General features: G+C 44.3%; 1 protein-coding gene across 2 annotated transcripts in view; it reads right to left on the minus strand.

The window, feature by feature from the left end:
- Window positions 1–14464, minus strand: part of tdp1 (tyrosyl-DNA phosphodiesterase 1) — a 143160-nt gene that overhangs the window by 45505 nt on the left and 83191 nt on the right. For both annotated transcript variants that reach the window (XM_068038250.1, XM_068038249.1), the window contains exon 13: window positions 13513–13620. In XM_068038250.1, the coding sequence (XP_067894351.1) occupies window positions 13513–13620 (108 nt within the window). The remainder of the gene's footprint in view (window positions 1–13512; window positions 13621–14464) is intronic.

Below are 14464 nucleotides of genomic sequence, written 5' to 3' on the forward strand. Positions count from 1 at the left end.
ATGACAGGCCTGAGGGGCTGAATGGCCAACTCCTGTTCCGATGCTCTTATATATGGGCCTCAAACAAGATGTGAAGGCTCAACAAAGCTGATTTGTACAATGTATATCAGACATAGCACAAATTGGATATAATAGTAAAGGGCCTTTATTCTGCCCAATCTCAGGATATAGTCCCTAACTAACACTCCAGTACCTAGGCATCGACTGATAGATGAGACCTTGAACTGATGCTCCATCAGATAGACATAAAAGATCCCACAGCACTACTTAGAAAAAGAGCAAAGGAATTCTCCCCAGTGCCCAGGCCAACATTCATCCCTCAACCAATACTTAAAACAGATTATCTGGTCATTATCACATTGTTGTTTGTGGGGGCTTGCTCTGCGCAAATGGGCTGCTGCATTTTTTTTTACATTACAACAGTGACTACACTTCAAAAGTATTTCATTGGCTGTAAAACACTGCCGGTCACCACGAGGTTGTGAAAGGTGCTACATAAATGCAAGTTCTTTCTTTCAGCTGCGAGTGTGACGTTATTCCATTTTCCATGTGGACTGACCACCCTGTAACCCCTTGGAGAAAGAGTGCCACATTAGTGCCTAATTAGGGGTAATTCTGTGTGCCACGGGTCCTTGCCAACTGGGAACGGCCCAAAACTAATGTCATGCAAGACCTTTTAGAAGCAGCAGTCAAAAGAAGATTCCACACCGTCAGTCTGAGTTGAATTTGAACCCAGATCACAAATACAATTCGTGACTTACTTTAAAAAAAAATCAGTTAGGATGTGATCCAGCGGAATCTTTAGTATTCCATCACCATCCTAGTTTCAAATAAATTCCTTCCAATAGAGGTTAATATGACATATTGTTCAATCATGCTTTCATGGGAACAAATCATTCTGATGTGATTTGGAGTTATTATTAATGTACATTAATTTAGGGCAGATGGTTGCCAGCTAGTTTACTAATTCAATAGCGTGCTTCTGGTAATCTCATAAAACAGCAGGAGGAGAGTTCAAGGAGTTTCTGAGGATCAACACAACCCAGGAAGTCTGGATTGCACTGCATGAAAGAACTATCCAATTAGTCCCACTCCCTTACTCTTTCCCCAGGGTGCTGTAATCTTTTTCTCTTCGAGTATTTATCAAATTCCCTTTTGAAAGTCATTACTGAATCTGCTTCCACCGCCCTTTCACAGGCAGTGCATTCCAAATCACAAAAAAAATTAAGCATTAAGTTATTCTCATATTGTGCCTGTTCTTCTGCTCCAGAAAGCCAGTTGGTGAAGGATAGAAGTGGAGCCAACTTTACACACTTTTGCAAGCATTTATTTACAGAGACACATATTGCAAGCATGCACCTCCTAAACCCACAACCACAGTTTCAGTCTGCTCGTATTTATAGGGGCACAAGTGAATCCCCAGTTCATGCCAACCACCTGCACACAATTAATATACAATTAACATCTGGTACTTTTGCCAATCACCTTAAATCTCTGTCATCTCGTTACCACTGGAAGCAGTTTCTCCATATTTAGTTCATCCAAACCCTTCATGATTTTCAACACCATCAAAACTCCTCAGCCTTTTCTGCTCTAAGGAGAACAACCCTAGCGTCTCCACATAACTGAAGTTCCCCATTCCTTGTGCCATTCGCGAAAAATCTCTTCTCCATCCCCTCCGAGGCCTCGACATCCTTCCTGAAGTGCGGTGTCCAGACTTGAACACAATATTGCAGCTCAGGCCTAACTGGTGCTTTATAAAGGTTTAGCATAACCTCCTTGCTTTGGTTCTCTATTCCTCCATTAATAAAGCCAAGGATTGCAAATGATTTTTTTTGAACAGCCTTCTGAACTTGTCCTTGTCCTGCCACCTTCAAAGATTTATGCACATACACTCCGAGTCCCTCTGTTCCTGCATCACCCTGAAGATTGGACCTCCGAGTTCATATTGTCTCTCTACATTCTTTCTAAAAAATGTAGCACTTCTCTGTGTTAGATTGCATCTGCCATGTGTCTACCCATTAAATTATGCTCTATGTACCCAAGACCAGGTCATTAGTATGAATCTAAAAGTGCCATGGTCCTATTGCTGACCCCTGGGGAGCATCACTGCACACTCTAGTCTGAAAACAACTGTTCACCACTATCCTCTTCATTCTGTCCCTTAGCCAACTTCTGGCTATCACTAAAATAAAAGCAAAATACTGCGGATGCTGGAAATCTGAAATAAAAACAAGAAATGCTGGAACCACTCAGCAGGTCTGGCAGCATCTGTGGAAAGAGAAGCAGAGTTAACGTTTCGGGTCAGTGACCCTTCTTCGGAACTGACAAATATTAAAAATGTCACAGGTTATAAGCAAGTGAGGTGGGGGTGGGGCGAGAGATAACAAAGGAGAAGGTGTAGATTGGACAAGGCCACATAGCTGACCAAAAGGTCATGGAGCAAAGACAAACAATATGTCAATGGTGTGTTGAAAGACAAAGCATTAGTACAGAAAAGGTGTTAACGGACTGAATATTGAATTTACCTCCTCTCTCCTCACTATCCCAGGCCCCAAACACTCCTTTCAGGTGAAGCAGCGATTTACTTGTACTTCTTTCAATGTAGTATACTGTATTGGCTGCTCACAAATGTGGTCTCCTCTACATTGGGGAGACCAAGCGCAGACTGGGTGACCGTTTTGCGGAACACCTCCGCTCGGTCAGCAAGCAGGACCCTGAGCTTCCGGTTGCTTGCCATTTCAACACTCCCCCCTGCTCTCATCTTTGTCCTGGGGTTGCTGCAGTGTTCCAGTGAACATCAACGCAAGCTCGAGGAACAGCATCGCATCTACCGATTAGGCACACTGCAGCCTGCCGGACTGAATATTGAGTTCAATAATTTCAGAGCATGACAGCCCCCCATTTTACTTTCATTTTTAGTTGTTTTTTCTTTTTTACAACCTTTTTTTTTTGCATTTAATTTATTTCATCTTAGTTTGTTCAGTTTGCTTACCCACTTTTCTTTTCATGTTTGCACTTGCTGCTGTTCAATATTCAGTCCGTTAACACCTTTTCTGTACTAATGCTTTGTCTTTCAACACACCATTAACATATTGTTTGTCTTTGCTCCATGACCTTTTGGTCAGCTATGTGGCCTTGTCCAATCTACACCTTCTCCTTTGTTATCTCTCGCCCCACCCCCACCTCACTTGCTTATAACCTGTGACATTTTTAATATTTGTCAGTTCCGAAGAAGGGTCACTGACCCGAAACGTTAACTCTGCTTCTCTTTCCACAGATGCTGCCAGACATGCTGAGTGGTTCCAGCATTTCTTGTTTTTATTTCTGACTATCACTGTCCATTCAAATCCATGGGCTTTAATTTTGCTAACAAGTCCAGCGCATTATCTTTTCCTGTAATCCACTCTTACACCCTGCTGACCAGTGTAAATATACTGTCACGTCACACTACCACATTCACTTCTCGAAAGTGCTGTAAATTAATTGCTGTAAATCAGAGTTTAATTGTGCTTTGCTCTAAGAATTTTGGACATTGGTAAGTGCTCGTCAAACTTCAGTCTGCAGCTCAGAAGCAGCCAGCAAGTTGAGACTGTTATCTAGCTGTAGTATAGGAGGGTAGTATAATAGTCATGCTACTGGACAAGTAATCCAATGGCTTGGACTAATCCAGAGCTCAAATACCCCAAAACTTGAACAAATCTGGAAATAGCAAAGATCTGATCACAGTGAAAGAGCCCACGAAAGCTGTGAGATTGTCGGAAAAGCCAGACTGTTTCAACTAATGTGCTTTAGGGAAGGAAAGCTACCATCCTTACCTGGTCTCGGCCTATGTGTGACTCCAGTCCCACACCGATGTGGTTGACTCTTTGCTGCCTTCTGGAGTGGTCTAGCAAGCCACTTAATTGCATCAAATCCTGACAACCAGTTCAAGAAGGCACCTACACCAATTTCTATGGGCACCTAGGGATGGGCAATGTCAGCTTTACCAGTCATGCCCACATTCTGAGAATAAACAAACAATAACCTTATAAAATGATTTTTGCATCCATCACCCATGGCTAGACTGAAAGCAATTGTACCCAATATAATTGGATGTTGGAAAATGTGAAGGATAGTAGATACCCAAACAGAGGGAAGGGGGAAGAGAGGGAAAAAGAGGGAGAGAGAAAGAAAGGGGAGACGGGCTAAGAGAAAGGGAAGAACGAAACAGGAAGACAGAGAGAAAGGGAGAAAATGAGAGAAAAAGAGGAGAGAATAAAAAGGGAGTGAGAGAGGAATATAGAAAAAATGACGGGAAAGAGCCACACATACACAAACAGTAGGAGGGAGCAGGCAGACTGAAATCTTCCATTAACAACTTCAAATTCAATTCTAGGAATAGGAGTTCTATTTTCACACCAGGACAATCACTCAAAGGTCAAGCTCGGCACTTAACATTCTTCCCACGACAATCTCCCTTCCTTCCAACAGCGAAGGCACTTCCCTTCCTCTGTCCCAACATGAGTTTCTGAACCAAAGCATGATCTGTGCTTTAATTAGATTTTAGCCATTACCGTGAAGAGATACAACTCTTACCAATGTTCAGGAGCCACCACACATTCCGAATCTCATTTTCTCACTTTAACAGAATTGACGCTTATATTGTAAGCGATTTGGTTTCCATTGATTTTTCAAATGTAAACTACACAGAATGCTACCATTGGACGACAGAGATAACACTGCCCACCAATCAAGTATATATTAACTCTTTAATCTGATGGAATTTCTACCAAAAAATGCCACTAACTCTATACTGACCTGAAGCCTACACAGTCAATATAATGGGTCTTCACTTAGGCTCTATACAAAATATCAGAGTAATTTGAGACATGGCATGTGGTTCGGTGCAGCATGGTAGGAAGGAAAAAGTTGGCTTTGGGCTAATGATTCCCAAAGTTCTCCTTTCCTCACTTCATGTCTGGATCTGTTGTAAACTAATTGAAAGAGATTGACTGCTTTGATTGGTCATCAATACCATTATCATTGCACCATGCGGTGACCAGGATGATAGAAGGTGAACTAAATGGACCTCATCTTCCTTTGTCTAGCTATTCCAATGATGACCCTCACAGCTATGCCACAATAAGCCTAGTGCTTGTTTGTGCTTTGATATCCCTTCACAACATAAATAGCGATGAGGTAGCTCATTCCTCCAGAACAGGAATAACCAAACACTGGACTACATCCAGTCCGTAAGCCCTGGCAAGATGGCCCACTAGGTCCAGGAAACTCATGTTCTGTTTACATTTATATTTCCTACTCGCAGCTTTGTCCTGGTTAAGTTTTGATGGGCCAGAAAAAGGGCTGATAAAGCAGAACTCCAACAGCCATATTTTGAATATATGCAAATGAATGGGGACATGGATTTAAACAATGTGCCCATCAAGTCTCCAATGCGCAACCTTCGGAGCCAAAGACACAACGTTGGGCAGTTCGCAACAAGAAGGGCCCACAATTCCTGTTATCATAACAGCTAAAAGAGGCAAAATCCTCAGAGTTAAAATTGAATTTTACTGCTCTATAAGTGAGACAAAGCTTCAGCATGAGTAATCTAATTTTATATCACTTTTAAATGATACAAGTCCCTCAACTGTGATGGAGACCCACCATACAGGCTACGCAACCACTCAGTTTTATTGTCAGATGTAGATTTCTAACGAAGGAAGAATAAATCTAGCAGATAAGGTCGCGATGAAGTGCTCAACTTCCATCAATTGAGTAAACTTCTTTCTTTGAGTCCAATTTAGCAGATCAGTGCGACAAAACAGAATCGATTTAAGATCCCTTGTCTTGGACGAAGCAAATTATGCCTTGTAGTCCTCATGGAGATCTGCACTGACTTGATGTGGGGTCCAACAAATTAACTCAAGAACCCAGGGCAGACGCTCAGATATATCCACTCGGAACAAAAGAACTTTCTCCTCACGAGGCAAGTTTCTTGGAAGAAGCTGAAAATCCTCCCTCAACAGGTTTTTATTTTTAGATAACAGATGAGGAGTTTTAGAGCCTCAGCAATTCCAAGTACAACTGACTGCAAGTGTGTGCACTGCTCCTCCCCCTCCACTCCACCCCAATATCTGACTCAAAGACAAAATAATGACTTTTGAGTTGTTGCTAACACAGCCCTGTATCAATGTCCCATCCGTATGCAATGCCTCCAGACATAGTCATACATTCCCTTTGATCACAGAACCTAAAGCTGAAAAACCAAAAGAGAATGCAAAACAAGCCATGGCTTCCAGTGGCAAAATCTTTGAACCCAAGCCGTGCTAGAATTTAAATGAAAATGAAAGGGTGTCAGCCTTGGCTCAGTGGCTCGCCTTTGAGTCAGAAGGTTGTGGATTCAAGTACAACTCCGGAAACTTAAGCACGCAATCTAGGCTGACACTTCACTGCGATACTGAGTAACATTCCCTGTAAAATTTCATTGTTGTGCCTGGCCATTTTCAACGCTCGTCACCTTTACATTTTTTTGCGTGGCCGTGCATGCACGGTATTTAACTCGGAACAAGGCATGCACGGTACCTTCCAGGCTGCTGCAGGGTCCCGCAAGCATGCAGCTCAGTGGGAATGTTGGGACTGAGGGAGTGCTGCACTGTTGGAGGTGCCGTCTTTCAGATGAAACCTTAAACCACCAGCCCTCTCCACCTGACGTAAAAGATTCCGCGGCTTTATTTCGAAGAGAAGCGGAGGGGGTCTCCCTGCTGTCCTGCTCAGTATTCATTCCTCAACTAACATCACTAAAAATAGATTATCTGATCATTTATTCTCATTGTTGTTTGTGGGACCTTGCTGTGTGCAAATTGATTTTGGCTGTTCCAGCATTATAACCATGACTACACATCAAAAGTATTTAATTGACTGTAAACGCTTTGGGACATCCGGAAATCCTGAAAGTTGCTATAGAAATGTAATTGTTTCTTTTTCTCCCCATTCCCTTTATAGGGAAATGCTTCTTGTTTGTCTGGATCTGACCTTCCCATCCCCTGCTAAGCATTTCCAATGTTACAGATATCTCTTCCCAAATGTCGGCCTGCTGTAGAGGAAATGGGATTTGCCAGTGTTGCACATCACTCCTCATACGATTTAAAAACACATTCCCTTGACTGGGACTCCTTATCCGACTCCAACAAAAAATAAAACTTACATTTATATAGCGCCTTTCAAGACCACCGGATGTCTCAAAGGGCTGCACAGTCAATGAAGTACTTCTGAACAGTTGTGATGTTGGAAACACGGCAGCCAATTTGCGCACAGCAAGATCCCACAAACAGCAATGCGATAACAAACAATAATTTGTTTTTGTGACACTGATTGGGTGATAAATATTGGCCAGGACACAGGTGAAAACTCCCTGCTCTTCTTCAAAATAGTGCCTTTGGATCTTTTACGTCCACCTGAGAGGGCAGATGGGGCCTCAAAGTCTCATCTGAAAGACGGCACCTCTGACAGGGCAGCACTCCCTCAGTACTGCACCGGAGTGTCCAACCTGATATTTGTGCTCAAGTTGAACTTGAACCCACAACCTTCTGACTCCGTGGTGAGCGAGTTACCAACAGAGTCATGGCTGACAGACATTGACACACAGCATGCCAACATTGGGATCAAAATAGCTGCATCAGATCAGGAGGAATTTCGTTCCGGCGAATGGATTAGCAAAAGATTAACAGCAGCAGTGGGTAGAAAAGAGCTGATTACTTCTTGCATTGTATTTACACAAAACCATATATATATATATATATATAAATGAGATTCAAATTACCTTTGATTTCCTTCTAAAAGAAAGCCTTATAGCATTTACTGCAATGAATTTAGTTACAGTCCCCCAGACAGGGCTGTCTGTTAAACTGTGTTCAGACATGTACTCACACACTGATGGCTGTGATGGAGATTCAGTCTCATCGAGCAGTAAATGAATGAGTAAGAGAGTTAACACAATGATTTTTCTATTCAGTTGTCCTTCTCAGCATCCTCATTTCACTTCCCATCGCTTCAAGCATCTGCTTGAATTGCAAGCACAGTCCTTTTGATTAGATTTGCACTGGGACTCGGCAATTCAACATCTAACACAAGGCGGAGAGTCAGTGGCATGCCGTGCTCAAATTACAGCGTGCGGCCTATAAGGGGGAGAAATTTGAAGGAGTATTGAGGAGCCTGGGAATTATGAGCGCTGGCTTTCCCTTCTCATTGGCTAGGTACAACATCTAGGGCACATAAAATCCAACCTTCAGGAAGCCAGTTAAGCTGAATGGGAAAGATCCTCCGGCTCTATTTCCAAGAAGAGCAATGAGGTTCTTCCCAGTGTCTTGGCCAGTATTTACCCTTCAAGCAACATCACCAAAAACAGATGTTCTTCTGGTCATTAATCTCATTGCTGTTTGAGGGAGTTTTCCGTGTGCAAATTGGCTGCTTCATTTCCCACATTCCCACAATGGCGACACTTTTGAAAGTACTTCTTTGGCTGCACGGGGCTTTGGGACGTCCTGAGGTTGGAGAAAGGGTTAGATAAATGCAATTTCTTTCTTTTTCTTTACAGTTTCAGAAGTCTGAATTAAAAAAAGAACACGGAAACATCTTAGAGCAACCCTCACGGAGCTGAGTAAATAAATGGTGCGGATAAAGTAAATTTCAGACATTACTTCAAATCCAACAGTGTCAGTAGGACATGGGTCCACAAACTCAAACAAGTAAAAGACAAGAATTTAGAACGGAAAGGCATGACATCACATGAATCAACTTCCAGATACAGTAGTAGAGGCAAACACTTCAAGAAAATAACAACTTGCATTCATACAGCGCCTTTAACAAGGTAAATGTCCCAAGGTGCTTCAGAGTAGCATTATCAAACAAGATTTGAAACATGCCACATTTGGAGGTATTAGGATAAGAAAGCTAATCCATGGTCAAAGACTTTTAAGAAGCATCTTCAAGGTGCAAGAGCTGGCGAGGTTTGGGGGGGGGGGGGGGGGGGAATTCCAGACTTTAGGGTCTTAGCAGCTGAAGGTTCGGCCACCAGTGAGGGGATGGAATCCAGGGATGCTGAAGAGCCCAGAGTTGGAGGAATGTAAATATCTGAGTGTTGTTGGGCTGGAGGAGGTTACAGAGATAGGGAGGGTTGTAGGGGCTGGAGGAGGTTACAGAGATAGGGAGGGTTGCAGGGGCTGGAGGAGGTTACAGAGATAGGGAGGGTTGTAGGGGCTGGAGGAGGTTACAGAGACAGGGAGGGTTGTAGGGGCTGGAGGAGGTTACAGAGATAGGGAGGGTTGTAGGGGCTGGAGGAGGTTACAGAGATAGGGAGGGTTGTAGGGGCTGGAGGAGGTTACAGAGATAGGGAGGGTTGTAGGGGCTGGAGGAGGTTACAGAGATAGGGAGGGTTGTAGGGGCTGGAGGAGGTTACAGAGACAGGGAGGGTTGTAGGGGCTGAAGGAGGTTACAGAGATAGGGAGGGTTGTAGGGGCTGGAGGAGGTTACAGAGATAGGGAGGGTTGTAGGGGCTGGAGGAGGTTACAGAGACAGGGAGGGTTGTAGGGGCTGGAGGAGGTTACAGAGACAGGGAGGGTTGTAGGGGCTGGAGGAGGTTACAGAGACAGGGAGGGTTGTAGGGGCTGGAGGAGGTTACAGAGATAGGGAGGGTTATAGGGGCTGGAGGAGGTTACAGAGATAGGGAGGGTTGTAGGGGCTGGAGGAGGTTACAGAGATAGGGAGGGGAAGAAGCCATGGAGGGATTTGAAAAGAAGGATGTGAATTTTAAAAATTGAGGTATTGCTTCACTGGCAGCCAATAGAGCTCAATGATTGCAGGGGTTGATGGGTGGAGGGACTTGGCATGAGTAGGACACGGGAAGCAGAGTTTTGGAAGAGATGAAGGCACAGAAGATGCCCTGGGTCAGTTGGGTGGGTGAGTGGAGGGGGAAAGACAGTGCACTGGGGTACTGTGAGGTTTTTCTGGATAGATGGGGCTAAGGCCAAATGGTCGCATTCAACTGTGATCTTGTGAATGAAAAGATAACAATTTCTTGGTGGAAAGGTCTGTCTGAAACAAAACCACAGCAATCAGTAACAAAATACTCTTGTTGATCAAAATTCAAGCTCTCTGGCACTCCCATTTCCACTTCAGCCAAGCAAACAGAATCTTTTCCATAAAATATTGCAACCACAAAGGGCTTTACATAGGTTGCCGTCGAGACCCTCTGTGTATGCAAGGCTCGGCAATGTCGTTGCTGTCCCTTTATCTGGTGGATAGGTGGTGATTGAAGAAAGAATTGACCAGTTTGCCAGCGCCGAATTATAATTCTCCCCCAATCCCCCGTTTTACACACCAAATGAAATCAGCTGCCGCTTCAGTCAATCAGAAGTGATTGCCGTTTTCGGAGCCTCTGACCTGCAATCTAAGAAATGTCACTTTCTTCAACATATCAATAGTGCGGAGAGAGATAAGAATAAAACAAGTGTTCATGACCTAATCAACACTTGGAGATTTCACAACGACAGAAGCATTAGAATCATCCCTCCCTCCATCATACACGCAGCTCACACACAACCTGCTCATGAGTATTGCTATCTAGTGCTGATTATTTCTACAATAGCGCAGCCCGATGGGTCATTATGAATCAGCCATTGGAGCGGGAGGAGGCCATTCAGAAGCTCAAAGGTGGCACAGTGGTTAGCACCGCAGCCTCACAGCTCCAGCGACCCGGGTTCAATTCCGGGTACTGCCTGTGTGGAGTTTGCAAGTTCTCCCTGTGTCTGCGTGGGTTTCCTCCGGGTGCTCCGGTTTCCTCCCACATGCCAAAGACTTGCAGGTTGATAGGTAAATTGGCCATTGGAAATTGCCCCTAGTGTAGGTAGGTGGTAGGAGAATGGTGGGGATGTGATAGGGAATATGGGATTAATGTAGGATTAGTATAAATGGGTGGTTGTTGGTCGGCACAGACTCGGTGGGCCGAAGGGCCTGTTTCAGTGCTGTATCTCTCTATAAGCTTGTCCTGCCATTCAAGTAACTAATGGCGTATCTGTATCTTAACTCCAACTCCCCACCTTGGTTCCGTATCCAATAATAGCCTTGCCGAGCAAAAACCTACCAATCTCAGTTTTGAAACTTTCAATTGACCCCCAGCCCAGCCTCAACAATATGTTGTTAAGAAAGAGTTCCAGATTTCCACAAAGCCTTTGTGTGAAGAAGTGTTTCCTGATGTCATCCCTATACAGACTAGCTCTAATATTAAAATTAAGCCCCCTCGTTCTGGACTCCTCCACCAGAGGAAACAGTTTTGATCTAAATACAATGACAACAGACTAACAGGCCATTCGGCTCAAGAGATCTGTACTGGCGTTTATGCTCCACTCGAGCATCCTCCCTCTCTAATTCATCTAATCTTATCAGCATAACCTTCTATTCCTTCCCCCTTGTGCTTATCTCGCTTCCCCTTAAAGTCACCTTATTCACCTCAACTACTCCCTGTGGTAGTGAATTCCACATTCGCATCACTCTCTGAATGAAGATGTTTCTCCTAAATTCCCTATTAGATTTATTAGTGAATATCCTATATTTATGACTCCTAGTTCCACAAGTGGGAATATCTTTACCCCATCATAACCTTACAGACCTGTATCAGGTCACCCCTCAGTCTCCTCTATTCTAGAGAAAAAAGCAACAGCCTGTTTAATCTTTCCTGTTAGTTATGCCAGTTATATTTATCACATACGCCTACAAGAAGAGAGACTTCAAACAGACTGCAACTGGTTCTAATAACGTCCTAATCTATGAGGTACACGTTACAGCACGAGTATTAAATTCAGTGATAGTACACAGCATCTCAGATAATGATCCATCTGACAGGAGGACAAAATAAGCAATTGAGTCATACTGGAACAAAGAGCCAAGGCAAATGCAGGAGAATTTTGACAGTAATTCACACAGGGAGCGATCGACATTGAGCATTTCACATGGAGCATGTGACGAGGTCAGTATTTCTCCATCACACTCGCCAATCTTTCTTTACTCGGTCTCTCCCTGTTTTGAAGCTGTTGGTGTTATAATCCTCCAGCCCCCAGTGTTGACCAAAGCGGCTGCTGTTCATATCTGAGCCTGGACTGCGAAGGGCATCATGGACAAGCTTGGTGACGCAATTCACCGAGACGGCAGGGCTTCCTGCACCTGACGCTATTCAGTGATGCAAGCCGACCCCACTGGAAAGTTCACATGGATTGATGTTGCCGAAGGAAAGATTCGAGCTTACGTTTGAAATAGCAAGGCAGCATTCACTATTTAGGTTCACGCACAAAGGCTAGGCGTTTGGTTAAGTAAAGGACATGGGATGGAGTGGCGGGGGCACAGAGAATAAAGTGTCAATGGAATCTTGCTGCAGCACGACTCGGCCAGAGAAATGATTGGTGGGAGGGCAATATTTCAGGGCAACAAACATCACCTTGAAATGATTTAAGCAAATAGAGAAAGACTTACAGGTATATATGTAGCACCATTCACAAATCTCAGAATGTCCCAAAGTGTCTTACAGTCAGGGAAGTACTTTTGAAGTCTGGTCCCTGATGGAATGTAGGAAACCCAGCAACCAATTTGCATGCAGCAAACTCTCGCAAACAGCAAACTCCCGCAAACAGCAAACTCTCGCAAACAGCAAACTCTCGCAAACAGCAAACTCCCGCAAACAGCAAACTCTCGCAAACAGCAAACTCTCGCAAACAGCAAACTCCCGCAAACAGCAAAGCGATAACTGACCAGGAATTTTTTAAATTTGTTTTGAGAGATGTGGGTGCCACTGGCAAGGCCAGCATTTATTGCCCAACCCTAATTGCCCTTGAACTGAGTGGCTTGCGAGGCCATTTCAGAGGGCATTTAAGAGTCAATCACATTGCTGGGGGTCTGGAGTCACACGTAGACCAGACCAGGTAAGCATGGCAGATTTCCTTCCCGAAATGACGTTACTGAACCAGATGAGTTTTTACAACAATCGACAATGGTTTCATGGTCACCACTAGACTAGCTTTTTAATTCCAGAGTTATTAATTGAATTCAAATTCCACCTTCTGCCATAGTGGGATTTGAACCATGTCCCCCAAAGCATTAGCCTGGGGCTCTGAATTACCACTATGTCGCCGCCTCCCCAGAATGCAATTTTCGTGAGGTTGGTTGAGGGATAAATACTGACCCATGACACTGAGTAGAAATCCTTTGGCACTTCTTCAAAATAGTGCCACAGGATCTTTCATATCCAGCTGAGAGAGCAGATGGGGACTCGGTTCAATGTCTCATCTGAAAGATGGCACCTCCAACAGTGCAGCAAAGAATATGTGCTCAGGTCTCGGAAGCGGGACTTGAACCCAGGACCTTCTGACTCAGAGACAAGAGAAGTTACCCACTGAGCCACAGCTAACACAAATGCCACTAACAGGAGCAGCAGTAACAATGTTTGACCGTCTCCTGTTGATGTTGACCAGAAAAGCCTCTCACCTTGTGACTACAAACCACGCAAGCTCTCCAAAGTCTGGCGAAGCCCTCATGTACGTCTTGATGTGGGGCATGGCGCGGCTTCGACCTGTGACCTCCGCGGACCATCGGCTGAGGAAAACACATGGCAGGAAAAAGCAAGGTTATTCTGTGTCTACAGAAACACACAAAGCAGTGATGGGCTGCAAGCAAGATATGGAGACTCAGAGGTTTCATAATGTAAATCACTAAGCTCAAGTGCTTCACAAAGAAAGGCATCATAGAAACCTGCAGTGCATGAGGAGATTATTCAGCCCATCGTGCCTGTGTGCGCTCTTTGAAGGAACTAGTCCTGGTCATCAGTTTTATTTCCCCATCGCCCTGCAAATTTTTCCTTCTCAAGAATAGATCTAATTCCTTTTTCAAAGTTATTATTGAATCTTTTTTTTTTATTCATTCATGGGATGTGGGCGACGCTGGCCAGGCCAGCATTTATTGCCCATCCCTAATTGCCCTTGAGTGGCTTGCTAGGCCATTTCAGAGGGCATGTAAGAGTCAACCACATTGCTGTGGGTCTGGAGTCACATGTAGGCCAGACCAGGTAAGGACAGCAGATTTCCTTCCCTAAAGGACATTAGTGAACCAGATGGTTTTTTACAACAATCGACAATGGTTTCATGGCCATCATTTGACTAGATTTTTTAATTCCAGATTTATTAATTGAATTCAAATTCCACCTTCTGCTGTGGCGGGATTTGAACCCATGTCCCCAGAGCAATACTCTGGATCTCTGGGTTACAATACCACTACGCCACCGCCTCCCCGGTGGAATCTGCTTCCACCATCCTTTCAGGCAGTGCATTCCCGATCACAACTCACTGTGTATAAACATTTATCTCTTCCTCTCTCTGAGTGGAGGCCATCCATGGGCTTTCCCGCCAGGGACTTAACTGAGTGGCGGGTGGGGGAGGGGGAG

Source organism: Heterodontus francisci, chromosome 9 (assembly GCF_036365525.1).
Source record: "Heterodontus francisci isolate sHetFra1 chromosome 9, sHetFra1.hap1, whole genome shotgun sequence".
NCBI lineage: Eukaryota > Metazoa > Chordata > Chondrichthyes > Heterodontiformes > Heterodontidae > Heterodontus > Heterodontus francisci.